This window comes from Chiloscyllium punctatum, chromosome 48 (genome assembly GCF_047496795.1).
Source record: "Chiloscyllium punctatum isolate Juve2018m chromosome 48, sChiPun1.3, whole genome shotgun sequence".
Taxonomy (NCBI): domain Eukaryota; kingdom Metazoa; phylum Chordata; class Chondrichthyes; order Orectolobiformes; family Hemiscylliidae; genus Chiloscyllium; species Chiloscyllium punctatum.
Window position 1 is genome coordinate 25,540,391 of NC_092786.1, and position 27,908 is coordinate 25,568,298.

At 41.2% G+C, this 27,908-nt stretch overlaps 1 protein-coding gene across 1 annotated transcript in view; it reads right to left on the bottom strand.

Moving 5' to 3' along the window:
- adamts17 (ADAM metallopeptidase with thrombospondin type 1 motif, 17) overlaps positions 1–27,908 on the bottom strand; it is a 669,321-nt gene that overhangs the window by 240,925 nt on the left and 400,488 nt on the right. Inside the window, exons 14-15 of the mRNA XM_072564884.1 lie at positions 23,329–23,456; positions 13,396–13,516 (exon numbers count right to left, since the gene is read on the bottom strand). Of these exons, the coding sequence (XP_072420985.1) occupies positions 13,396–13,516; positions 23,329–23,456 (249 nt within the window). The remainder of the gene's footprint in view (positions 1–13,395; positions 13,517–23,328; positions 23,457–27,908) is intronic.

Sequence of the window (27,908 nt, forward strand, 5' to 3'; positions counted from 1 at the left end):
CCTGTACTCATTGGAATTTATAAGAATTACTCTACTGAAACGTTAAGGATTTTAGCAGGCTTTTTGGGGTAGATTCTGAGGTAGATTGTGAGACAGTCTAAGACCAGTGGGCATAATCTCAGAATAAAGGAATGTCCATTTAAGAGGAGGAATTTCTCCTCTCACTTGCACATTCAGAGTGCTGAAGGCTGAGATAGACAGTAAGGTAATCAAGGGGAAAGGGGAAAAGGTTCAAAAGTGGAGGTGAGGATGATCAGATTGGTCGTGATCTCACTGTATGATAGAATGCACTTGACAGGCTGTTCCTATGTCCCATGATATTATGTGGCTCGCTATTGGATTTTGCTTGACTAATCACCTGTGAAGCAACTTGGTATATTTAATTACATTAAAAGATCAAAAGGAAATGAAGTAGTCCTTCTTAAAGATTCTCTCTATCCTGCGAATAGTTTTATTGGCATGGAGTTTGAAGCCAGTGGCTTAGCAGAGGCAGACACCACTGTTAAAAACCACACAACTCTTCAAAATAAAAGCAAATGTGGTAAATCAGAAATAAAACAGCAATTGCTGGAAAAGCTCAGTAGATCTGGCAGCATCAATGGAGACAATTCAGAGTTAACATTTTGGATTGAGTTCTGAGAAAGGGTCACTCCACCTGTCATGTTAACTCTGATTTCTGTTTGTTTCTTACCTTTTCACTTGGCCGAAGCTATAACCTGCTCTCCCACCTGCAGCATGGATGGATTAGCAAGATCACTGGGGTGAACCACAATGGCTGCCTTCAGCTCAATGACAGGTAAACGTTTTAGACAATTTTACACTTTTACTTTGAACTACTTTTGATTGGAGACACCTCAGAACAGCAGCCTGAACTCCATTTCATAGGACAGTGATTCGTTTAACTTTGAGGTTGGAAGACAAGAAGACACTATGGATGAAAAAGCTGAGGTATGGTGTGTGAATGGGACTTTATGCTTGACAGGATACATGCAACTGGGATCTTGGATGAACCTACATTTACAGAGCATGGAGGACAGCAGGCCAGTTAAGAGAGCATTTGGCGATTAATTCTGAAGATGTCAAAGGTGTGAATGAGTGTTTCAGGTGAAGGTCAGCTGAAGCAGGACATAGATACGGATGGAGCTAATGATCTTTGTGAAGAGTTTATTTTTAAATTCTTCCATGGGATATTGGAGTGAAAAAGTGTGGTGCTGGAAAAGCACAGCCAGTCAGGCAGCATCCAAGGAGCTGGGGAGCCATTGCGTCTCCCAGAGTTGCAAAAAGGTAAATGGGAAGGGAGTACAAGTTAGTAGCTTCATGCATACAATTATAATTTATTATTGTAAACACTTTCAAACTTCTTTCATTATAGGTTCTGTGACTCAGTGTTATTCCAAGGCTGACATACAGCTCAGCTCCTTTGGAATTTGTTATTCATCTGTTACTTTTCTAGGGTATCACTACCAAATTTGTGACCTGACAGTTTCAAGCATAAGCTCTTCATCAAGAATGTGGGGGACCCCAAGGGGGCGGAGGCTGAGGGGAAGGTAGCTAGGAATGCAATAGGTGGATGATGGTGAATGATCAGAGTGGAGGGTGGAACGGATAGGTGGGAAGGAAGATGGACAGGTAGGACAGTTCAAGAGTGCGGTGCTGGGTTGGAGGGTTGGATCTGGGATAAGGTGGGGGGAGGGGAGATGAGGAAACTGGTGAAATTGACATTGATTCCGTGTGGTTAAAGGGTCCCAAGGTGGAAGATGAGGCGTTCTTCCTCCAGTCGTCAGGTGGCTAGGATTCGGCAGTAGAGGAGGCCCAGGACCTGCATGTTCTTGGCAAGGGAGTTGAAGTGGCGCTGGGGTTGTTTAAGTGTATGTGTCCCAGAGGTGTTGGCATCCTGTCTCCCCAGCATAGAGGAGACCACACCACAGTAGATGAGGTGTTTGGGTGTGCAGGAAAATCTCTGCTGAATGTGGAAGGATCCTTTGGAGCCTTGGATGGAGGTGAGGGGGGAGATGTGGGTGCAGATTTTATACCTGTTGCTGGCAAAGCTTGTTCATTCCAATTTGTTATTGAACTGAGTAGATCGCTGAGCCATTAGGTAGGGCAGCTAAGAGTCAACCACATTAATGTGGGTCTGGAGTCACATCTAGATTAGGTTATGTAAGATCATCAGATTTCCTTCCCTAGAAGAAGGGAGCAGATGGGTTTGACAACAATTCAGCAAACTATATTACTTGGATTAGCTTTATATTCCAAATGTTTTAATGAATTTAAAATTAATCAGCTACTAATCTAGTGACATTATCATTATACCATTGCGTCTCCCAGAGTTGGAAACAGGTAAATGGAAAGGGAGTACAAGTTAGTAGCTTCATGCATACAATTATAATTTATTATTGTAAACACTTTCAAACTTCTTTCATTATAAGTTCTGTGACTCAGTGTTATTCCAAGGCTGACATACAGCTCAGCTCCTTTGGAATTTGTTATTCATCTGTTACTTTTCTAGGGTATCACTACCAAATTTGTGACCTGACATTTCAAAGGAGCACTGCTTCTGTAGGGCTGTACCTGACGTCTAATTCATGCAAATAAATTGTGTGGAGCTCAGCCTCTTCTAAGTGTAACTTCCTATTGTTGCATTTCAATTTGTTCTAACTTCAAAAATAACTTACTTTTTCCCCCACTGGTACTGTCCTATGTCAGCTTGTTTTCTTTTTAAAATAGTTAGAAAAAAATTTGTGTTCCACGTCAAACAGGTGGATTTTCTAATGAGCCTAAATTTGTTGGTTTTAATGGGAATGACCGGAGTATCCATCAAACATTCAGTAGTTTGGCCTATGATGTAACATGGACAATACTGAATTTGCCACATGTCTTACACCACATCCTACACAGGGCACTAAAAGGGAAATGCAGCAGGTGTACATTCAATGGTTACTTCATTAACACCTCATTTACCACATTGTCTAAAACTAAAATGGGTGTCACCATCACGAGTCTTCAATATTAAATAGGGTTCATGGCTGATTTGATCTTGGCCTCAAGTCTATATTTCAGGAAACTGCCCATCATCCTCCACTGCTCTCTGGATAACAAAATTCCAAAGATTCACAACAGTCTGAGAGAACAAAGTCTTCTTCATTTCACTCTTAAATAGATCTGTGTCCCCTATTTCAAGATTTCCCAAAAAGAGTAGTGAATTTAAAGTTTGGTAGAAGATTTGTAGCTCGGGTGCTCATTGTGGTTCTGTTCGCCGAGCCGGGAATTTGTCTTGCAAATGTTTCGTCCCCTGTCTAGGTGACATCCTCAGTGCTTGGGAGCCTCCTGTGAAGCGCTTCTGTGCTGTTTCCTCCGGCATTTATAGTGGCCTGTCTCTGCCACTTCCGGTTGTCAGTTCGAGCTGTCCATTGTAGTGGCCGGTATATTGGGTCCAGGTCGATGTGTTTGTTGATAGAGTCTGTGGATGAGTGCCATGCCTCTAGGAATTCCCTGGCTGTTCTCTGTTTGGCTTGCCCTATAATGGTAGTGTTGTCCCAGTCGAATTCATGTTGCTTGTCGTCTGTGTGTGTGGCTACTAAGAATAGCTGGTCGTGTCGTTTCGTGGCTAGTTGGTGTTCGTGTATACGGATCGTTAACTGTCTTCCTGTTTGTCCGATGTAGTGTTTTCTGCAGTCCTTGCATGGGATTTTGTACACTACATTAGTTTTGCTCATGTTGGGTATTGGGTCCTTTGTTCTGGTGAGTTGTTGTCTGAGCGTGGCTGTTGGTTTGTGTGCTGTTATGAGTCCTAGTGGTCGCAGTAGTCTGGCTGTCAATGACAAGCAACATGAATTCAACTAGGACAACACTACCATTATAGGGCAAGCCAAACAGAGAACAGCCAGGGAATTCCTAGAGGCATGGCACTCATCCACAGACTCTATCAACAAACACATCGACCTGGACCCAATATACCGGCCACTACAGTGGACAGCTCGAACTGACAACCGGAAGCGGCAGAGACAGGCCACTATAAATACCGGATGAAACAGCACAGAAGCGCTTCACTGGAGGCTCCCAAGCACGGAGGATGTCACCTAGACAGGGGACGAAACGTTTGCAAGACAAATTCCCAGCTCGGCGAACAGAACCACAACAAAGAGTAGTGAATTTTACACACTCCTGTGTGAACTGGCTTTCAAAGGTCATCTGCTGACATTCCTGCTGCACGAGGTTCATCATCAAACCAGTCAGAACCCTAAACTTATAGATATTTTCTAATCAACTTGTCATAGATTATTACATACCCCTGGAACAGGTGGAACTTGAAACGAGGCCTCTTGGCTCAATGGTAGGGACACTATCACTGCACCACAAGAACCATAATCCAATTTACATTTTAATGTTCACATGTCAAACTAATTTCTGGATGGTGTTGAAGGGAATGATTATTCAATGTCAGCAGTTAAGTGGGACTGAGTGGAACTGGCCTGTGAATTTTCAGAGAGGGCTATGGTTCTCCCTAAGTTTATATTCAGAGCCCAGATCAATAGATTTTTGAGAAATGATGGAATCAAAGGTGGGGATATTGCTGCAAAGTGGTGTTGGGGAGGTCAGCAGTGATCTTATTGAATGGCAGAGCAAGCTAAAAGGATCGTACGGACTGCTGTTTTTTAGATTAGATTACTTACAGTGTGGAAACAGGCCCTTTGGCCCAACAAGTCCACATCGACCCTCCAAAGAGGAACCCACCCAGACCCATTCCCCTACATTTGCCCCTTCACCTAACACTATGGGCAATTTAGCATGGCCAATTCACCTAACCTGTACATCTTTGGATTGTGGGAGGAAACTGGAGCACCGGGAGAAACCCACGCAGACACGGGGAGAACGTGCAAACTCCACACAGACAGTTGCCCGAGGCGGGAATTGAACCTGGGTCTCTGGTGCTGTGAGGCAGCAGTGCTAACCACTGTGCCGCCCCATACTACTCCTACTTTTTATGCTCTTTATATAGCTGTTAAGGAAGCTAGTGAATTAAAGTAAATGTGTTAAACTTCTATTAAATCATGCCTTTTAGAATAAGTCTTGAAAAGTTTTGTTAAGGATTGATATGCAATGTATAATGCCACCTAAATACAGTAACGGTTTTCTGTCTCTCTGTAAATACACAAATACTGGCAGTGGCAATGGCAATGACATGGGCCAGGAGCAGACAGGTGGGACTGGTTTAGTTTGGGATTATGTTCAGCTTGGACTGGTTGGACTGAAGGGTTGTTTCTGCGCCATATGACTGCATAACTATGACTCTTAGTTCAGGTTTTCACATTGACATTCCTAAAGTGGTCTTTTGGTGGCACCTTGTGTACCCTCTCTAACAGAACCAAAAGATGACATTGACTGGGAGATGGGCAATGAGGGACAATTGTAAAATCAAGTACCTGTCCTTCATTGATTATATGCACTTGGAAACAGGAGTAGGCCATTTAACCCCCTCAAGCCTGTGCCACCATTTAATGAGATCATGGCTTAATTCCATATGCCTGCCTTTGGCCTGTATTCTTTAAGAACTTTACTTAACAAAACAACTGACTTAAAACTAACAACTGATCTCGTATCAAGTGGAATTTGTGGAAGAGAGTTCCAAACCTCTACCACTCTTTCTGTTTAGAGGTGCTTCCTAATATCTCTCCTGAACGGTATAGCCCTAATTCTCAGACTATGACCAGCTCTAGAAAGATAGTTAGAAAGATGATTGTCATGGATTAAACTGCAAGGCCCTAAGCATATTAAGGAGTCCTCTTTACAGGTGCCAGAGCTCATCAAGCAGGAAATTTGGAGAAAAGCCCAGCAAGTTACCTAGTGCTTTGAGTATAGAGCAGAATGTTGCCTTCATAATCTAATTAGATCAACATAGTCTGTGCTAATCAACAATTCGCTAGCTGGTATCAGTGATCCTCCTATGTCCTTGGTTGTATCATTAATCTGTCTATTTAGCTAATATATCGTATCTCACTGCTCCTACGTCATTGGTTGTATCATTAATCTGTCTATTTAGCTAACATGTCGTATCTCACTGCTCCTTCGTAACAAGTTTTATAAACTATCTTGAAATTTCTGATGAATAGGTGACTGACTGTTTCACATGAACGTGGCCCAGTATCCCAAATTTTACTCGATTTCTTTTTATAGCTAATGGGTTGGAGGCAGTATAAAGTTTGAGGTAAGATGATGGAGTAATTATAAAGTACTTTCATTTCATTGGTAGTTAAGCAGCTGGAGCAGCCTGTCACATTTCAACCGCAGTGCTTTCAAAGAATTAGAAAATACAAGCTAACTTGAAAGGACAATATAATATCATCATTCCTAATGCATCTAGCTCCAACAGCTTGTTCATTATTTCACCATTCGTCTTAATGTTTTATTACAGAGATTAACGTCACATGCAATCTGAGCAGAACGTCACATTCTGCATCAATCTTTAAAATCATGTTCAGAGAACAGTTTCCCACAAGGACTGCACTTGTTACTGTCATTTAAAAAGTGATGGAAACCTGGATTTTTAATGCCAAGGAGGAAGATTTACTTTTTGTCAAATGTTTGACACCAGCATTCAGGAGATCATTTTAAAGTGCCGCAGTGAGTGTGGGTGAAGGCGTAAATATACGCACACCAATTCACCTTATTCCTGTCCAGTGGTCAATCCAGCACAAATACAGCAATAACATTCTTATTCAATAACAGCATATAATTACATATTATCTATGTATATAGAAAGAGTGAACAATAATAACATCTGTAATTTATACCTTAACAAATTGATACTACAGTAAGCATGATTTGAAGATACACACAGCTGAAAAGGCTGTGTATAATACACTTTAATGAGCCAGAAGTTATCATACATAATGAAGCATAGTGTTATAAAAGCTCTCAGTTGAAGTTACAATATTTTTTCCATAATTTCATTTTACAAATTCAAGTCAACTTGATAATGTCAAAATCAGCCAAGCTACAGGAGCTGAACAAGTGCTGGAGTATCAATAGATTCATTGTGATTCAGTCCAGTAAAGATTGTGTTAGGTTTATATTCAGTTGCTGCTTGTAGTGATTGTAATGAGGTCAGCCAACTGGACCTCAGATTGGAGCTGTTAATTTGGCCAATCAGTGAGCCCTGGCTGACATATAAAAAGGATGTGTGGATCAAACCAGCTAGCCTTTCCCAGGGTTGTTCCCTGATATCAGCCTGCAGCTATTTATCTGACTGTGTTTTCTGTTTCAAAAAAGGAAAAAAAAAACGGAAAAACAAGGATGAGTGTCAGAGATACTGACACTCTGTGGCTGACTCTGTGTGAGATAATGCTATAGGCATGTGCAAATAAAGGGTGACTTGGTGACAGGTTATTGGTCTCTATGAAGTTATTTCAGTGTTCAACTATTTTTGTCATTTTCCTTCAAAGTAGTTTAATATTTATACCAGCAGCTGATTACTTTCAATATTCAATAAGCTAAACCAAATCCTTAAATGATCAAAAACAGAAATAAACCATTTGGCCCTCCACCAGCTGTTTGATAGAGCTGTCCAACAGGCTACATTCTTCTGATCTTTCCTACACCTGTCAGTCTTTTCTGTATAATATTTATGCAGTTCCCTTTTGAAAGTTACCATCTGATCTGATCTCACCAACTTATCAGTTCACTCCAAAGAACTTGTGGCAGAAAAGAATTTCTTCAAAGTACCTCCAGGTTTTTTGCAAATCCTTTTAAATCTATGCCATAAGCCACAAAAAAACAGCTTGTTTTTGTCGAATGTTCCTCCAGTCTTCATGATTTTTAACAGTTCCAGTAGATCTCTTTTTAACCTTCTCTGTTCTAAGGACCAACAAACCAACTTGTCCATTCTCTCTACATAACGTACAATTTCCTAGTATCATTCTGGTAAGTCCCATCTACGTCTTTCCAAAGGACTGAAATCGTACCCAAACTTAAACACGTCGTACAGAATAATACAACAGCTGAGAACTAACTGGTTCTTCATCGAGGATGAGAATTATTTCCTCACTCTTGTACTCTGTTAATAGACCCAAGCATCTTAATTTTTTTTTAATAAATAGCCTATGATTTGTTCTGCAGCCTTCACAGATTTATGTACCTGCACCTGCAAATATTTTGCTTCTGCGCTTTCTGTAAAATGGTATAATTTAGATTATATTGCCTACCCTCATTCTTCCTACTGTTGCAAAGTTGGGCAGAGCATTGGAAGGCAGGATGTTCAAATTTGATGTTTGTAAAATGATTGGGGGGGGGGGGGGGGGCGCGCAGACTGCTTGATCCCTTTTAAAAGATTTTTTTTTCTATGCTTAGAAATTTAAAAATGAATGCCTGTGGGCAGCAGCTTGCCAATTTGCAGCTGCTCAAATTGAAATATTTGTAGCAAAAGGCTATACTGTTAGCAGGCAAAGCAGCATTTTTACCAAGACAATAGATTTTAAAATTTAGCCAATTAATTTATATTAGGCATGCGGAGACTAAGGACCAATTAAATTTAAATCTGATGGTTTTGACAACCTAGAACCAATCTTAATAGGTCATCAAGGGTATAAAAGAGGGCACTTGAAAATTGACAGAGAGCAAACTGCCATCTGAAGAGATTAAGTTTGTCAGTTCTCAGAGTAATCATCTGACTAAAGGTACAGCAACACTCTTAGCTGTATTCCTGACACAAGGATTTGATAGAGACAGGTGTTCCTGAAAAAAGATCAGTAGAGATAGTGCGGAGCATTCTGGAAGACATTTTATTAGGGAAAAGTTAGTAGTTAGCAGGGAATTGTTTGGTTTGTTAGTGGTTCTGTTAATTTGTTCACTGTTGGAGTTAGATAAATAAATTGTTACTTGTTGGTTATAGAGTGAGTGAAAGAATTTCATTTAATTTAATCCCTCCTTTATAACAGATTGGAGGATTGAGGTAGGTTATATTACTATTCACACTTCTTTTAATAGATTATGAGGTGAGGCCAACCTCTCTGGCTGTTTCAGTTTCAGGGTGGGGGGGTGGACTTCGCTTCATAGCACCACTTAGGAACATAGTAAACGTCAGAAAGGAAAATACCAGAAACAGCAGTGAAGGATCTTATGTGACTGAGACACTTAATAAATTATAGCAAAAGTATGGAGAAATATTGAGTACGTTTAAAGAGGAGTTGAAGACAGATTTTTTAATTAGTAATGGGTTGAAGAGAATTGGAGAGCATGCAAAAAACAGGAAACTGGAGTTGAGGCTAAGATGAAATCAACTGTTATTATATCATATGACTGAGTAATCTTGAGGGGCTCAATTGCTTCCCAGTTCCCAAGTTCTTATGAAATACAAATAAATTAATGGGATTATTGGGAAAGTTGACAAATCCCTTTGGTGAGCTGTACCCTAACTTAAGAGGTGGCTGTAGGGACATTAGTTTTGAACATTCAGAATTCCTGAAATTCTAGAACAGCTTACATACCCTTTAAAAAGAACAAAATATATTCTGGGGGTTCTGAGAAAGGGTCACCTCTTTTCACAGATGCTGCCAGAACTGTTGAGCTTTTTCAGCAATTTCTGGTTCTGATTTACTGCACCTGCAGTTCTTTTGGTTTCTTAAAAAATAATTTTAATCCCCGAAGAGAGAAATCATGGAACAATTATCTTGATGTCAACTGTAGGGAAAATGGTCAAATCTGTGATCAGTAACTGGATCCTTGTTAGTGTCATCACCCAGTTTTTTTTACTGGCAGCGCAAGAGCTTGGCTGTCACTTTTATTGACAACAGTCTCTCATTTCCAAACTTATAAAGATCTACTCCACATCCAGGCACCTACATCACAATCACAGGTAAATGTCATAAATTTAGAAGACATGATATATTGCATAAAGATTGGAAAATATTTCCCAGAATTTTTGTAGGGAACAGAGATGTGAAGTAAGTGGATTGTGTTTGGGAGGTCAATTCGAGATTAAATATAGATTCACTGGGCCGCATATAATAAGTTAAACTAGCTTGGTTCTAGAATGGGACAGCATTTGTGTCTCCTATCTGCCCCCTTCATGCCAGAAGATAACATATGAGTGTGTCTGCAAAATTTCCAAGCTACTCCATGAAATCCAACTGTTGCGTCATGCAGAAAGCCACACCAACTGACAATTGGAAGTACTTTTTTGGTTAGTCCATTTGGATTATTTACACTACAGAAGGTGAATATTCGATTTCCACAGTCTATGCCTGCTTAATCATAGAGCATTTCAATAGTTAATAGGTGCAGGAATAGGCCATTCTGCCCTTCGAGCCAGCAGCACCATTCATTATGATCATGGCTGATCATCCTCAATCCATTTCAGTCCATAGAATTCCTGCAGTGTGGAAACTGGCCATTCAGCCCAAGTTCACACCAAATCTATGAAGAGCATCTCACCCAGACTCACCCCTTTAGCCTATCCCTGAAACCCTGCACCTCCCATGGCTAATTCACCCAACATAGATTCATAGAGTCCTACAGCACAGAGACAGGCCCTTCAGCCCAAACTGGTCCACACCAACCAAAATGTCCATCCACGGTAACCCCATTTCCCTGCACTTGGCTCATATCCTTCTGAACCTTTCCTAACCATGTATTTGTCCGAGTGCCTTTTAAATGTTGTTAATGTACCCCTCAACCACTTCTGCTGGCAGCTCAATCCATATGCATACCACCCAGTTGTCCCTCAGTTTCCCTTTTATTATATCACCGCTAACCTTAAATTGATGCCCTCTAGTCCTCGATTCCCCAACCCTGGGAAAAAGAATGCCTGCATTCACCCTATCCATGCCTCTCTGGATCTTATACAAGATCCCCCCTCAGTCTCCTATGCTCTAAAGAAAAAAGTCCTAGCTTGTCCAACTTCTCCCTATAACTCAGACCTTTGATTCTTGGCAACATCCTGATAAATTTCTTCTGCACCCTTTCCAGTTTAATAACATCCTTCCTATAGCAAGATGCCCAAAACTAAACACAGTACTCCAAATGCAGCCTCACCAATATCCTGTACTACTGCGATATAACTTCCCAACTTCTATATTCAATGCCCTGACTGATGTGCCAAAAGCCTTCTTCTCTGCCCTTTGTCTACCTGTGATTCCACTTTCAAAGAACTGTGAACCTGAACTCCAAGGTCCCTCTATTTCACTAGACTCCTTAAGGCCCTACCATTCACCATGAAACCCCGACCTGATTTGACTTTCCAAAGTGCAACACCTCACACATTTATTTTAAATTCCATTTGCCATTTCTCAGCCCACTTCCCCAGCTGATCAAGGTCTTTGCATACAGCAGCTTCAAAACTGACTGACTGCTTTCAGTGAACAGCCAGACCAAACCAGAGAGAAGCTGAACTGGGAGAACTGGCCACTCCCCTTTCATTGTACATGTGTTTTATTTTTAAACTCGAAAGCCTTTTGCTGATCTGTTAGCTATCAACAAATTGGCCCTACACCACTCAAACTTAGACCTTTCAGAATTGCTGCTTTTATGACCTCTCTGAATAAAGGGCCAAGGACAGCATAATCTTGTTAAAGGAGCAGCATCGTCACACAGGCAAGAGTGAAGTTTGGACATGAGGGCAAAATGCACTTGAATCTGCACCAACGAGCAGCAAAACCGCAAAGACTGTCAAACAATCAGCTCTGCAACAGAGATGGGTAGCTGCTATTGAGGCTGCAAGGTGAGAGACAGAGTATCCCATTGAGATGCCAGGCAGTGCCCAGTAACTTGAGGGGTGCTTACCTCAGTCCCAGCATTCAAGTTGGCAGCAAAGGGGACACCTCCAACCCATCTCTCCCTTCTCCAGATGCCATCTTAGCCATAATAAAATGACAGCTAGGTTGTCAAATGGTCTTAATAGGTAATAAGACCATAAGATATAGGACCAGAATTAGGCTATAAGACCCAATGAGGCTGTCCCACATTTGATCATGCCTTTTTTTTAATTTATTCTGTAACAAGATGAGATGAGACAGTGACTGGCTAGGCCGCATTTATTGCCCATCCCTAATTGTCCAGAGAGCAGCTGACAGTCAATCAAATGTGTTTCTCAACTTCATCTGCCTGCCTTTTCCTCCTAACCTATGACCTCCTTACCTATCTGAGTCTTAAGCACAGTCAATGACTCAATTTCTTTTAAAATTCATTCATGCGATGACAGCGTTGCTGGCTAGGCCAGCATGTATTGCCTATCACTAATTGCCCAGAGGGCAGTTAAGAGTCAACCACATTGCAGTGGGTCTGGAGTCACATGTACGCAAGACCAGGTAAGGTTGGCAGTTTCCTTCCCTAAGGGACATTAATGAGCTAGGTGGGTTTTTCCTGACATTTGGCAATGCATTCATGGTCATCATTAAATTCTAGATTCCAGATATTTATTGAATTTGAATTCCACCATCTACCATGGCAGGATTTGAACCCAGGTCCCCAGAACATTTCCTGAGTCTCTGGATTAACAGTCCTGCGATAATACCACTAGGCCATTGATTAATTCGCACATTGTTTCCAGTCATCAGAGAGTCAACCCACTGCCATTTCCACCTCTTGGAATATTTTTCTGGTGATTGGAAAACATTAGGCTTCCCTCTTGATGCCTTCAACCAATATTTTACCACCATACCTCTGACCTGGCTTATGTCCAAAAGGCTGGTAAAATTCCAAGCATTGCACCGAACACTGTCAGTATTCCAGATGTTCCATTTGCAGAGGTGTGCTTTCATCTGTTATTAGTTCAGGACATTCAAAGCCAGAAGCCAAGGGCCAGCAAAACCTTTTTGCAGAAAGGGGGAAACTAACATTTTGCTGGGCTACTGTTGTTGTTCCTGAACAGCCACATACAAGGGCAATGCTGTGGAGCCCTCACCTCTGTCCTGTGTTTATGATACCCAAAACCATCTCTTGGATGTGTTTGGAGAGCCAGGAAGACACTCTCTCATGACTACCTAACTACCTGGCTCCTGACTACCATAAAAGTGCAGATCAGAACCTGGTCCGCCCATTTGGAAAACTCCAGCCCATTATCCTTTCTGAAATTCCTGCAAATTCAGCTCTGCTCCACCTGTGAATAGGAAAACTAGCTGCAATTTTAGAAATCTAACATGATGATCACAGTTAATTCAGTTGGCAAGAATTTTAAGCTACGCGAAGGCTTGATATTCAAAAAACAAACCAAAAGAGGTTTGATCTGCTGAGGAAACAATTCCTAAAACAGCCTGTAGTCCTAATTAATCTTAAACATTTGCTGTTATCCAAACAGTTTTCACCTTATTATGCTAAGGATTTTAAAAACACAGCCCTTTTATGTCAAATTTTCAAAAAGAAGATAAAAAGCTGGCTATAGGAGCCTCTGTCATTTGGCCTCACCCATTCCTCGGCTTTGATTGAAATCTCCTTTGATGATTTCGCAGGACTTGTCATCACCGTTACACATACCACAGCGGTCCTCTTTGGCTGCTGAGCCAATGATTCCATCACAGCCAATCTTCTGTTAATAACAAATAGGTGTCTGCATTATTGGTTCCATAATAAAACACAGTGAGATTTAATTACAGGCAATCCCCTGGTGCTGTTTCCGGATATCTCGGCCTTTTCATGGACAGAATACTTGATTACAATGGGGCCTGTGACCCATAATAATGTCCTAGCCTCACTGTTATTTAGCAGAACAGAATCTGACCAGGCAAAAATAAATTTCAGACAAAAACTGATTTATTTTATAAAACATCAACTCCTGCTACTACGTGTGTCAGGCAACTTTATCAGTTTTACAGAAATGTCACAATGCACTGAAACACCTGAGTGATTTTTCTTGGGGTGACTGGGTTTGTAAATCTCAACTCAGTTCACTCAAGTCTATAAGAATAGAGCCTGGTTGTGGAGATAAGAATGCATAAAAAAATTCATGGCCATAGGGTAAAACTGACATCTTGCACCAATGACAAAGACTTCACAGTTACTAAATAGGAGGATTATTTCCCTCTCTGAATTATCTTTGATTTCCAGTTATTAGACATTTGTACCATGCAAAAACTCAGTTAAAAAGACATAGCCCCACGCAAAGTTATTTCAAAGAGTTCTAAGCATTTCCTAAATCTTCCCAAGCAGACAAATTCCACTCAATTGGTTCCAGCAAAGTACATAAATGCCTATGGTTATGAGCCAAGCCCATTATCGTCCATTAGCCTCTGGTTCAAATTCTATGGATGCAGGGTGATGCATTTCCACTGTATCCTTCATTAAAGAGGAGAAAGGTAAACGGTGCAGATTTCAGTTTATAAAAAGATGACAGACTGTTCTTATGGCATCCTGTTTCAACACAAAAAAAGGCTATTGGCTCAAACAAAGCCTTCTCCACAATGTTATTTCCAATCCCAAAGTTCAAACATAACACAAAATAGTATAATGTCCTTTAAACATAATTTTTTTTACTGACTGAATCTAGAATTATATTTTATCATGATGTATTGAAATAAATGAAAATAATTAGCCTGGCCTCCATAAATGCTCCATACAATCAACATACATATCCTAAGATAATTAGGTCAGCACTTGACCAGTAAAATGTAGTCCAATAATCAGTAAGATGATTACCAGAGTGAAGGACAAATCTGTTTGGAGCAGATTCAGACTGTTATAATAAAGCTGTTTCACACACACTTGGGCATGTCCATACTGAACAGCTCAGTAGGAATGAACAAGATTTTTTTTTGACAGCTGTTTTCAACATCAATCTGATTTATTTTTAATGATGCATTTAAGAGCTGGTCCAGCATCAACATTAAGCTTTCCCAAGGTGATGAGCAAAGCTCTCTCATTCTATCCAATGAGCTCATTCCTCAGAACAGTCTCTCCTGTACCTGGAAGACATTTTGTTCACTTCTTTCACTAACTATCTTGTGGTCCATCAAAATGCTAATTTACAGATTGTTTGGTGATACAAATATCTGCTTATTTAGAAAAAGAATTGAAACCATCCCAAATTAATTTCACAGAAGATCCTGAAAGTCAATTTGTCAGTGATGACTCATTGGTAGCACCCTCACCTCAGGATTGGGGGAAGATTATGGGTTCAACTTCCACTCTGGACATCTGAAGTCAAATTCCAGGCTGACACTCAACAACAGTACAAAGTGATGCCCCACACTGTCAAAGATGTTGTCTTTCAGATTAGACTTTTCAGGTAGATACTGAAGATCCTGTGACATTAGTTAGAGGAGTACAGGGATGCTCTCTCTCTCTGGTTTCCTAATCAATATTTATCCCTTAAGCAGCACCACTGAAACAGATTATATGATTATTTAGCTTATGGCCATTTTCTGCACTGAAGGAAGCCATTTGACCAATTGAGTCCATGGCATTGCATGGAGCAATCCAGTCAGGCCCACACCTGTCCCTGGCTAAGTTTATTTCAGTCAAGTGACACTTCAATTTCATTTTGAAATCTACCAACCTTGTGGGAGGCAAGCTCCAGCTTGTAACAACTCACTTTGTAAAAAAGGTTCTTCTCAAATTCACCCTGCATCTCTTGCCACTTAAATCTGTGTCCTCCAAGTCCTTCCTTTATGAGCTAATAAGAATGGTTTAGGATTGTCTGTCTACTTTATCTAAATGTGTCATAATCTTGTACCATCTTTATCTAATTTTCACTCAATCTCTTTTGCTTCAAGGAAATAACTCCAACTTCTCCATCCTAACAGTGTAACTAAAATCCTCTATTCCAGGAGCTATAAATCTCTGCTGCATCTTACCAAGAAGCTTTATTTTCTTCCCTTATTGTTTTCATCAGGTGGGGTTTAGCCACAGTGTTATAAAGGTTTACTGTAACTTCCCCACTTTCGTAGTCATTGCTTTGGTAGTGGAACCCCAAGATCCCAGGTTCTTTGCTAAACCACACTCTCAAATATGTCTTTCACTTTCTACATCGCGAGAGGTTGCAGAGCTCTGACATGCAAAGTTCTAGGTGTCCTAATGTATGAATCACAGAAGGTTAGTAGGTAGGTACAGCAAATTATGAGGAAATCTGATTGAATGTTATGTTTTATTGTGAGGGGGAATTGAATGCAGGAGTAGGAAGGTTATCTTCAGATAAACAGGGCACTGGTGAGACTGCATCTGGAAAACTGTGTCTCATACTAGTCACTGTACTTTGGGAAGGATTTTAATGCATCGGAAGCAGTTAAGAGAAGATTTACAAGATTAATAACTGGAATGAGCCAACTGCATCATGAGGGAAGGCTAGACAGGTAAGGTCTGCATTCCCTTGTGTTGAGATGAATCAGCAATGACTTAATTGAAACATATGAGATCCTGAGTGGATTTGACCAAGCGGATAGCGAAAGGATGTTTTTTCTTGTGAGAGAATGTAGAACTAGAGATAATAGTTGAAAAATAAGGGGTCACCCATTTAAGACAGAGATGAGGAACCACTTTTTTCCACTCAGAGTTGACAGTCTTTGGAATCCATTTCCTCAAAACACTTCAACCTTATCTTTTGCAATGATATGCTGGACTCTTCCATAATTCAGATTGGAGACATGTGACATTTGTTGTATCCTCCTCCTGAATTGTTGAATTGTCCACCACCATTCTCAACAGGATTGCAGAGCTTAGATCTGATCTGTTGGTTGTGGACCTGCCTATTGCATGTTTGATGTTCACGTTGTTCTGCATTCAAGCTTTACCAGGTTGACACCTCATTTTTAGGGATGCCTGGTGCTGCACCAGCCGTGTTCCCCTGCACTCTTCACTGAACCAGGGATAATTTCCCAGGTTGATGGTAATTGTAGAATGAGTGACATAAGGTTGCAGATTGTTTTGAAGCATGATTCTGCTGATGATGATCGCCTAAAGTGCTAGATAAATACTCAAGTTTTGAATTGCTGGTTATGTGTGAAACCTAACTCATTTAACATGGTGACACACAACAAAATAGAAGTCTACCTCAATATGAAGACAGGACGTCATCTCCACAATCACTGTGATTGTCACTGCTATTGGTACTGTCATAGACAGATGAATCTGCAGCAGGCAGTTTGGTGAGTACAGGTCATGCATGTTTATCCCCCCTTGGTTCCTTCACCATCTGTCACAAAGCCATTCTAAGGGCTGTGTCTTATCAGACAACCAGCTTGGTCAGCAGTGGTACTACCCAGGCACTTCTGGTGATAGACTTTGAAATCACACCCAGAGTACATTCTCTGCCTTCATCTCTCTCGGTCCTTCTCCAAGTGGCATTCAACATGGAGGATTACTGATTCATCAGTCACGGTGGTGATCATCAGTAGGTTTCCTTGCCCATCTTTTACTAAATGCCATGAGTCTTTATGGGATCCTGAATTAATGTTGAAGACACCGAGGACAATTTCCTCTTGACTGTACACCACTGTACTGCCACCTGCAGGTGGGACCAAACATATTATGGGATAATAATGGTGGAATCTGGAACAAAATCTATAAGGTAGGATTCTAAAAGGATGACAACAGGAAACTGTGGCTTGTCTAGTCTGTGAGACAGCACTACCAATTTTGGCATAAGCCCTCAAGCATAATTAAAGAAGATTTTGCATGGTCGACTTCAGGGCTGGGATTCCCAGTTTTATTTCCCAGTCTCAGTTAATTCTTGGTGATCCATCCAGTTTCAATCTTTTCTCTACACTTTAATGATTGTAATACAACAGAGTGATTTGCTAGACCATTTCAGAAGTCAGTTAAGAGTCAAAAACATTGCTAGAGACTGCTTTCCAGACTCTCAGTTTCTAGATGGTTAATCCACCAAACCTACATATCCCTGAACACTATGGGCAATTTAGCATGGCCAATCCACCTGGACTGTGGGAGAAAATCAGAGCACCTGGAGGAAGCCCAGACACTCCCAGGGAGAACATGCAAACCCCACACACACACGGTCACAAGACGGAATCAAACCTTGGATCTCTGGCACTGTGAGGCAGCAGTGCTAACCGCTGAACTAATACGATGCTCGCTTTGTCCTTAACAGTACCCACTACACCTCTTACTTTCCACTTTTAGTCTATAAAGCTGATGGAACATTATTGAGTCCCCTTTTGTGAGATGGTGGAGCAGTGGGAAAGTCATTGGACTAATAATCCAGAGACCCAGGCTAATGTTCCGAGTAACTGCATTTGAATCCCAATGTGGCCATTTGTGTTGCAACATACCGATTTCATAGTTTCGTTGTAATAGAAGCAGGAGTAGGTCACTTGGCCCATTGAGCCTGCTCTGCCATTCATTAAGATCATGGCTGATCGATCCATCATCTCAGGTCTTCCTACCTGCATTATCCCCGTAATGCTTCATTTCCCTACCACGCAAAAACCCATCCAACTGTGTCTTGAATATATTTAATGAAGCAGCCTCGACTGCTTCCTTGGGCAGAGAATTCCATAGATTCACTACTCTTTGGGAAAAGCAGTTCTTCCTCATCTCTGTCCTAAATCTACTCCTCTTAGTCTTGAGGCCAAGTCCTAGTCTCAATTACCAGTAGAAACAACTTTCCAGCCTCTATCTCTTTCATAATTTTGTATGTTTCCATAAGATCCCCTTTCAATCTTCTAAATTCTGGCGAGTACACTCCCAGGGGGTGTACCTCACCTCTCCTCACAGGGTAACACCCTCATCTCCGGAATCAACCTGGTGAACCTCCTCTGCACCACCTCCAAAACCAGTATATCCTTCCTCAAGTAAGGAGACCAGAACTGCGCACAATACTCCAGGTGTGGCCTCACCAACACCTTATATAACTGCAGCAGAACCTCCCTGCTCATAAATCCAATCCCTCTAGCAATGAAATCCAATATTCTGTTTGCCTTCCTGATTACCTGTTGCACCTGCAAATCAACTTTCGGCGATTCAAGTACAAGCGCTTCTAAGTCCCTCCGTACAACAGCTGCAGTCTTTCACCATTTAAATAATACTGACCTACTACTTTTATTTCCAAAGTGGATAATCTCACATTTACCAACATTGAATTCCATCTTTGCCCACTCACTTAACCCATCTAAATCTCTCTGCAGACCCTCCCCATCCTCTGCACAGTTTGCCTTTCCACTCAATTTAGTGTCATCAGCAAACTTGGATATGATACACTCTGTCTCCTCTTCCAAATCATTTATATAGATCACGAACAGCTGTTGGGCCAACACCGATCCCTGCAGCACCCCACTCACCACTGATCTCCAACCAGAGATACACTCATTTATGGAGAAAGTGAGGACTGCAGATGCTGGAGATCAGAGCTGAAAATGTGTTGCTGGAAAAGCGCAGCAGGTAAGGCAGCATCCAAGGAGCAGGAGAATTGACGTTTCTTAGCCTGCTGGACACACTTTCCTCATTCCTGAAGAAGGGCTAATGCCCAAAATGTCGATTCTCCTGTTCCTTGGATGCTGCCTGACCTGCTGCGCTTTTCCAGTAACACATTTTCAGCATACACTCATTTATCCCAACTCTCTGCTTTCTATTGGTTAACCAGTCCTCTATCCATGCTAGCACATCCCCATAAGATAAGAATGCATGGAGTTGCAGGGAGAGTCTTTTGTGCACCAGCTTATCGAACGCTTTTGGAAATCCAAGTATACAACATCCAACTGTTCCCCTTTACCCACTGCACTTGTTATATCTCAATAAACTCCAGTAAGTTTGACAAACATGACCTTTCCTTTCTGAATCCATGCTATGTCTGCCTGATGGAACTCTTCCCATCCAGATGTCTCACTATTTCTTCTTTAATAATAACGTCCAGCGTTTTCCCGACTATAGGTGTTTAGCTAACTGGCCTATAGTTACCTAGCTTTTTTATACAACAGTGGGACGTTTGCTGTCTTCCAATCCAACAGGACTTGTCTGGAGTCCAGTTGAATTTTGGTAAATTACCAACACATTGACTATAACTTCCGCCATTTCTTTCAGTATCCTGGGATACATTCCATCAGGACCAGGGGACTTATCTACCTTTAGACACTTCAGTTTGCTCAACACTATTCCTTTAGTGATAACAATTGAATTGAGGTCCTCACCTCCCATCATATCCTTAACATCATTCTTTGGCAGGTTAGACACATCTTCCACTGTGAAGACTGACACAAAATAGTTTTTCAAGTCCTTGGCTGTTTCAGGTAGGTAAAAACAATGACTGCAGATGCTGGAAACCAGAATCTAGATTAGAGTGGTGCTGGAAAAGCACAGCAGTTCAGGCAGCATCTGAGGAACAGTAAAATCGATGTCTCAGGAAAAACCCTTCATCAGGAATACAGGCCAATTTTTAAGGCAGAGGAAATGACCTGGGAGTTGCAGTGGGAGAGGGACTCCCTGAGATTCTTGTAGAAAGAGGAGAAAAACTTCTTCAAGGCAGGCATCCTTGCAAGGGGATTCGCAGTAGGATTAAAATCAATGAGGTAAAAACAAGGACTGCAGATGCTGGAAACCAGAATATTCCTGTATTCCTGATGAAGGGCTTTTGCTTGAAACGTCGATTTTACTGCTCCTCGGATGCTGCCTGAACTGCTGTGCTTCCCCTTAGCTGTCTCAGCAATACCCAACATTAATTCCCCTTTCTCATCCTGCAAGGGATCTACATCCACTTTAGTTACCCTTTTCCATTTATATATTTATAAAAACTTCTCCTACCTGTTTTTATATTCTGTGCTAGTTTGCATTGATAATCTACCTTTCCTTTCTTTATTGCTTGCTTCATGGTTTGTTGTTGCTTTTTAAAGTTTTCTCAATCTTCCTGTTTCCTATTAATCTTGGCTACTTTGTAAGCCTGAACTTTTAATTGGATCCCTTCCTTTATTTCCCTGGTTATCCCAGGCTGGCTCTTCTTACCATTGCTATCCTTGTTTTTGACTGGAATATACTTTCCTTGAGCACTGTGAAAAATCTCTTTGAAAGTCCTCCACTGTTCCTCAACTGTACCACCATATAACTTGTGTCCCAGTCTAATTTAGCCAACTCCTTCCTCATCCCATCATAGTCTTCCTTGTTTAAGCATAACACCCTGGGTTTTAGATGATACTATTTCACTTTCCATTTGCACCGAAATTTGATCATACTGTGATCACTCTTTCTGAGAGGATCCTTAACTACGAGATCATTAATTTTACCTGTCTCATTACACAGGACCAAACCTAAGACTGCATGCTGCCTTGTAGGTTTGGTACCATGCTGTTCAAGAAAGTTATCATGGATGAGTACTGTGAACTGCTCTTCAAGAGTGCCTCTACCGATTTAATTCGACCAATCAGTGTGCATTTCATTCATCACATTTTATGTGATTATATGGGACACTGTAACCTTTCTCCAGTACTAACTAACAATCATTCTCTGATACACTTTATACCTTTTTCTCTATTTCTATACGCTTGTGCCTATCTATTTGTCAATTTAAACACTCTTCAGCCACTCAAATTAACTTCCCCCAGGAACATTAATCCTGGTCCTATTGCAATATAATGTGTCCCTTTTGAATGGGTGCCTTTTGCCCCCAGAACTGTTTGTATTGTCCCAAGAATCTAAAGGCCTCATTCCTGCAACATGCCTCAAGTCATGCACTGATCCTTCAAACCTCCCAATTTCTATTCGAGCTGGCAGTTTTAGTGACGACTCTATTCAAGATTCTAAATTGACTTCCTCTCTTATGCCTGAAAATCTACTTAAATATTGCCTTTCTCTATTTTGTTGGTACTGTGATGTAGACTGAGTGACTTACATATTTTTAATATCATTTGTGTTTTTCACTTTGAAAAGTGTATGATAGCTTCAGGAAGAACTATCACAGAACTCTTATATGGTAGGAGTAACAAGAAGATGGATTACTGGGCTAATGGTAGACTACTTGGTAGTGTGGATGAGCAGAGGGATTTTGGTGTCCATGTACACAGATCTCTGAAAGTTGCCACCCAGGTAAATAGTGCTGTGAAGAAGGCATATGGTGTACTGGGCTTTATTGGTAGAGGAATTGAGTTCCGGAGTCCTGAGGTCATGTTGCAGTTGTATAAGACTCTGGTGCGGCCTCATCTGAGTATTGTGTGCAGTTTTGGTCGTCATACTACAGGAAGGAGGTGGAGGCACTGGAACGGGTGCAGAGGAGGTTTACCAGGATGTTGCCTGGCATGGTAGGAAGATCGTATGAGGAAAGGCTGAGGCACTTGGGGCTGTTCTCATTGGAGAAAAGAAGGTTTAGGGGAGATTTGATAGAGGTGTACAAGATGATTAGGGGTTTAGATAGGGTTATAGGGTTGACGGTGAGAACCTTTTTCCGCGTATGGAGTCAGCTGTTACTAGGGGACACAGCTTTAAATTAAGGGGTGGTAGGTATAGGACAGATGTTAGGGGTAGATTTTTTACTCAGCGGGTTGTGGGTTCATGGAATGCCCTGCCAGTAGCGGTGGTGGACTCTCCCTCTTTATGGTCATTTAAGCGGGCATTGGACAAGCATATGGAGGTTATTGGGCTAGTGTAGGTTAGGTAGGCTTCAGTTGGTGCAACATCAAGGGCTGAAGGGCCTGTACTGCGCTGTATTTTTCTATGTTGTATGTTCTATGTTAACCCCTACAGTGTGGAAACAGGACCTTGGGCCCAACAAGTCCACACCGACCCTCTGAAGAGTAATTCACCCAGACCCATTCCCCTACTACTCTACATTTACCCCCCGACTAATGCACCTAATTTGCACATCCCTGAACACTATGGGCAATTTAGCATGGCTAATTCACCCTAACCTAATTCTTCAGGAATGGCTCATGCCCGCAACGTCAATTCTCCTGCTCCTTGGATGCTGCCTGACCTGCTGCGCTTTTCCAGCAACACATTTTCAGCTCTGATCTCCAGCATCTGCAGTCCTCACTTTCTCCTCGTTAGAAGTAAATGGCCTGGTTTATTTTATTTTGCCTTCATTTCCTTGCTTAATAAACTTCTGTTTATTAGTAAAACCAAATCTGCAACAGTGTGTGCTTATATTTCAGTGAGAGACACCTTGTTCAAACCGAAACAAAATGTGACCTTTCCAGCCAGATTTCAGTCCGGGATCTGACTTTTCCAGGAATAACGTCAACTGGGATCACAAATGTACCCAATACATAAAATTTCTAGCGTACCTTTATTCCCTCAAGAATATTCTACACTCTCTTTGACATCATTAGCTCTGGCATCAAAGAGGCAACACACTTTGTGGGACTCAATGTGACTTTTACACATATACTTGTTTGTTTGCTTTATTATGGAAGCTCCTACAATAACTGTATTTCTCCTCTTTGTTGGGCTTTACTGATAGTTGGAACTTACCTTACACTTGCCATTCACACAAAGGTCTGTCTCATATGGCCCACAAGGAGTCCCGTCAAGAACTCTCTCAGCTACCAGGACAGGGGACTCTTTCCCAAAAGAGGAGCAATACAAAGTGCAGGGATCATCTGAAAAGGAAACAGGCATTTCTGATCAGCAAAGTCAGATCACAACTTAGGTTATTCACATTATGCAACTCTAGCTGGAAATAGTTTTCATATTTACAAAGGAACAATAGAGTTAAAAAAAGTAAATTTGAATCAACTAACATTATTCATAAATGCAACAGATCTTGAACAGCCCTGACTGTAGCTAACGTAATTACAGCTTTCTCCTCCAGGGGTCAGGTTTCGGTTGCTCTGCCAGTCGTGCCTGCGCCTCCAGCTGCCACTCTCTTTTAGTCTTGAAGTCTCCCTCAAAATGCATCTCTTTCATCAAGCTTTTCTTCCTAATCCTAATACATCTAATTGGCTTGGTGCAATGTTTTACTTTGTTAGAACGACTATGTAAATGACAGTGTATTTATTTTAAATTGGGGATTGTGTGACTGTGCCAGCTGTGGTTCAATTATATTCCTATCATCTAAACTGCTTCACCTCAAAATAAACTGTTTAACTTCAAACTCATTCTCTTACTTCCTTTTCATTTCCCTATTGAACTATTTATATTCAATCTGGTTCTCACTTGCATTACCAACCAGACTTCTCTCACTGATCCCCATTCTTTGCTGCACTTCACTCTCAAAGTCTTTCAACCCTCAAGGAGCTCTGAATTTGGCTGCATATCATTTCTCCTCATGCGAATGAAAGTCAACTCTACCTGAAATAGCACCTTGTTGGCATTTTGCCGGCAAATCTTTGATCTCAATTTACCCGGATCTGATTCTTTCCTAACCCAGCGAAACCCGATCACATCTGAAAGGCAGCACCTTTTGACAGAGCAACACTCTTCAAATTCTGCACTGGAGTATAATCCCACATCATATGATAAATACTGTTGTGAGACTCAACCGTCTTACTCAGCCATGAGGATCAAAAACAGAAATTGCTGGAAAAGCTCAGCAGGTCCGGCAGCACCTGCCGACAAAAGAGTTTGGATCGAGTGACCCTTTCACAGAAACAGGTTTCAAGTTCCAAACAGCATGTTCAATCCACAACCCACACAGACCTTACACAGCTATGGATTGTATTCAAACCTACAAAACTTTTGACCCAAGCAATAAATTATGCATCAAAAGCAGCAAATGACATTGAGTCATTAAATAGTGCTGTACTTCTGAATGTAGCGAAGCATAGATCCCAAGAAGGAATCCAAAATTACAAATGACACTACTGAGCTCGGCATAATCCTTCAATTGAAGGCTTATCCTTAGTACTGCTATTGTGGGTTCTCTGCATTACAATGCAGCTTGGAAGTGGCTTCCTTGGGTGTCCTACATTGGAATTAATTGTGATTGTGTGTTAACTGGTTCACTGTTTGATACACACACTAAATTGCAATCCTGCTGGGAGCTTTTCATGTTTCAGTGCTCAGTAATGGGGCAGCTAGTGAGACTGTGCTCATTTGAACTTTAAGTAGTGTTTATTATTCTCCAAATGAAGTTAATTCTGTTCAAAAGCTCAAATAAAAGCAGAACCTCTCTGTGCATTTTAATTTGGCAAGTTAATGCAGTACAGAGGGATGGAAAAGAGTTTGATGGTGAGAGTCTGGAGATGTTTCTCCATGGAATGAGAGATCAAAAGGGAAATATATATGGAATGAATATAGGAATATGAGTATGCCATTCAGCCTTTGATGCAGGTTCCAACATTAAATGAGATTATTGCTGATTCAATCATTGAACAATTTTTAATCTACATTGGTTTGAAATCTATTTCTAACAAAAAAAAGTGAAATCATGTTCTTCCTTAAAATTGCAAACTCACTAAGCACAAGAAGGCAGAACTAAACTGGTGAATATCATGCCCAAACCCGGGAATACAGGGAGGTGCTTCTGCAGCTGTACAGGGCCCTGGTGAGACCACACCTGGAGTACTGTGTACAGTTCTGGTCTCCAAATTTGAGGAAAGACATTCTGACTATTGAGGGAGTGCAGCGTAGGTTCACGAGGTCAATTCCTGGAATGGCAGGATTTCCTTAAACGGAAAGACTGAAGCGACTGGGCTTGTATACCCTTGAGTTTAGAAGACTGAGAGGGGATCTGATTGAAACGTATAGGATTATGAAAGGATTGGACACTCTGGCAGGAGGAAACATATTTCCGCTGATGGGGGAGTGCCGAACCAGAGGACACAACTTAAAAATACGGGGTAGACCATTTAGGACAGAAATGAGGAGAAACTACTTCACCCAGAGAGTGGTGGCTGTGTGGAATGCTCTGCCCCAGAAGGCAGTGGAGGCCCAATCTCTGAATTCATTTAAGAAAGAGTTGGATAGAGCTCTTAAAGATAGTGGAGTCAAGGGTTATGGAGATAAGGCAGGAACAGGATACTGATTGGGAATGATCAGCCATGATCATATTGAATGGCGGTGCAGGCTCGAAGGGCTGAATGGCCTATTCCTGCATCTATTGTCTATTGTCTATTGTCTATTGAGAGTGTCTGACGTGGTTAAGTGAATTTAGACAAGAAAATACATTTGATCTGCACTTACTTTTTTTTGTTGGGCTTTATTGCCCATCCTAGCTGCCTTTCAGAAGGTGATGGTGCGTTGCCTTCTTGAACCGCTGCAGTCCATGTACTGGAGGTAGACCCACAATGCCATTAAGGTGGGAATTTCAGGAATTTGACTGAGTAGCACACAAGGATCAATGTTATATTTCTTAATTAGAACAGTGAGTGGCTTGGAGGGGAATTTGTAGGTGGTGATGTTCCCATTTTTCCTTGTCCTTTGAGATAGAGTTGGTTGTGGGTTTGAAAGGGGCTGTCTAAGGAGTCTTGGTGAGCCTTTGAAGTGCATTTTGCAGATGTTAATATCTGCTGCTCCTGGATGGTGTCAAGTTCTTTGGGTGTTGTTCGAGGCAAGTGGGTAGTGGTCCATCACACTCCTAACATGTGCCTTATAGGTGCTGTACAAGCTTTGAGGAGTCAATAGGTGAATTACTTGCTGCAGGATTTCTACCTCTGACCTGCACTTGTAGTCACTATTTATTTCACAAGTTCAGTTCAATCTCTGGTCAATGGTAACCCTGCGATGCTGATAATGAGGGATTCAGTGAAGGCAAGGTCACTGAAGGATGAGAAGCAACATTTAGTTTGTCTCTTATTGACGACGGTCCTTGCCTGGCTTTTGTGTGGCGTGAACATTACTTGTCACTTTTCGGTGGTTCTTTTTTTTTCTAATGATCATCAATAGACTCTAAATTCCAGATTTTAATTGAATTCAGTTCCCAAGATCTGCCATGGCCGGATATAAACCCATATCCCCAGAACACTGATGCTGTCTCAGGATTAACAACACTAGGCCTCGAAACTGATGGGTATGATTATTGAAATACAGACCTTCTGAACATTTCTGAAGAAGGTATTTGCATTTCTGTATTAGTAGAAGGTTACCACTACAGGGATTGAAAGTTGCCAGAATTGGAGGCCACTGATAATTATGGAGTTTCAATGCCAAGATGAGCAACAGACAAAATAATTGAGAAACCTAATGAAGTTAATTCAGATGTACAAAAATTGGAGTCTACCCAGGAAATCCAGGTAATATAAGGAAGAGAAGACTGCCAAGAGAAGATGAAAAGCAAGGTAAAGAAAATGAAATGAAAACTGAACAAATCTTTAACCTAATAATTCAGTTGTTTCCATAAAAGAAAGATCAGGAAAGTGCCTGTGATAAACTAAGCATGGCCATCTCTCCTCTTGACTAGATAGTTAACACAGCTCTCTGAACCTATCATGCAATGATCTGTACACAATACCTGGAAACCAACACCTCTTCCAGCAGGAAACCTTCAGGTACTCATCCTTTGGTTAATAGATCAGATTTGAATTCATTTGATTTGATTTATTATTGCCACATACAATGAAAAGTCTTGTTTCGTGTGCTATCCAGGCAAATCATAGCTTATTTAAATACGTCAGGGTAATAGAACAGAATGCAGAATATCGTGTTAGAGCTAGAGACGGTGCCGAGAAAGTTGAAATTTAATATATGAGAGGTCTATTCAAAAGTCTGATAACCGCGGGGAAGAAGCTGTCTTGAATCTCTTGGTTCATGTTTTCAAACTTTTGTATCATCTGCCAAATGGAAGACAGTGGAAGAGAAGAGAGTAGAACCAGGGTGGGAGGGGTCTTTGATAATGTTGGCTACTATCCCTAGACAGTGGGAAGTTTAGACAAAGTGAATGGATGGAGGGCTGGTTCTGTGATGGACTAGGCTATGTTCACAACCTTCTGTACTTTCTCACAGCTTTAGGCAGAGCATTTGCCATATTGAGCTGTGATCCATCTGGATAGGATGCTATCTATGGTGTATCTAATAATGTAGGACTCTATGACTCTATATCTGGTCAGCATAGATGAGTTGGACCGATATGCTTGTTAATGTGCTGTACATCTCTCTGACTCTATGTCGAACAA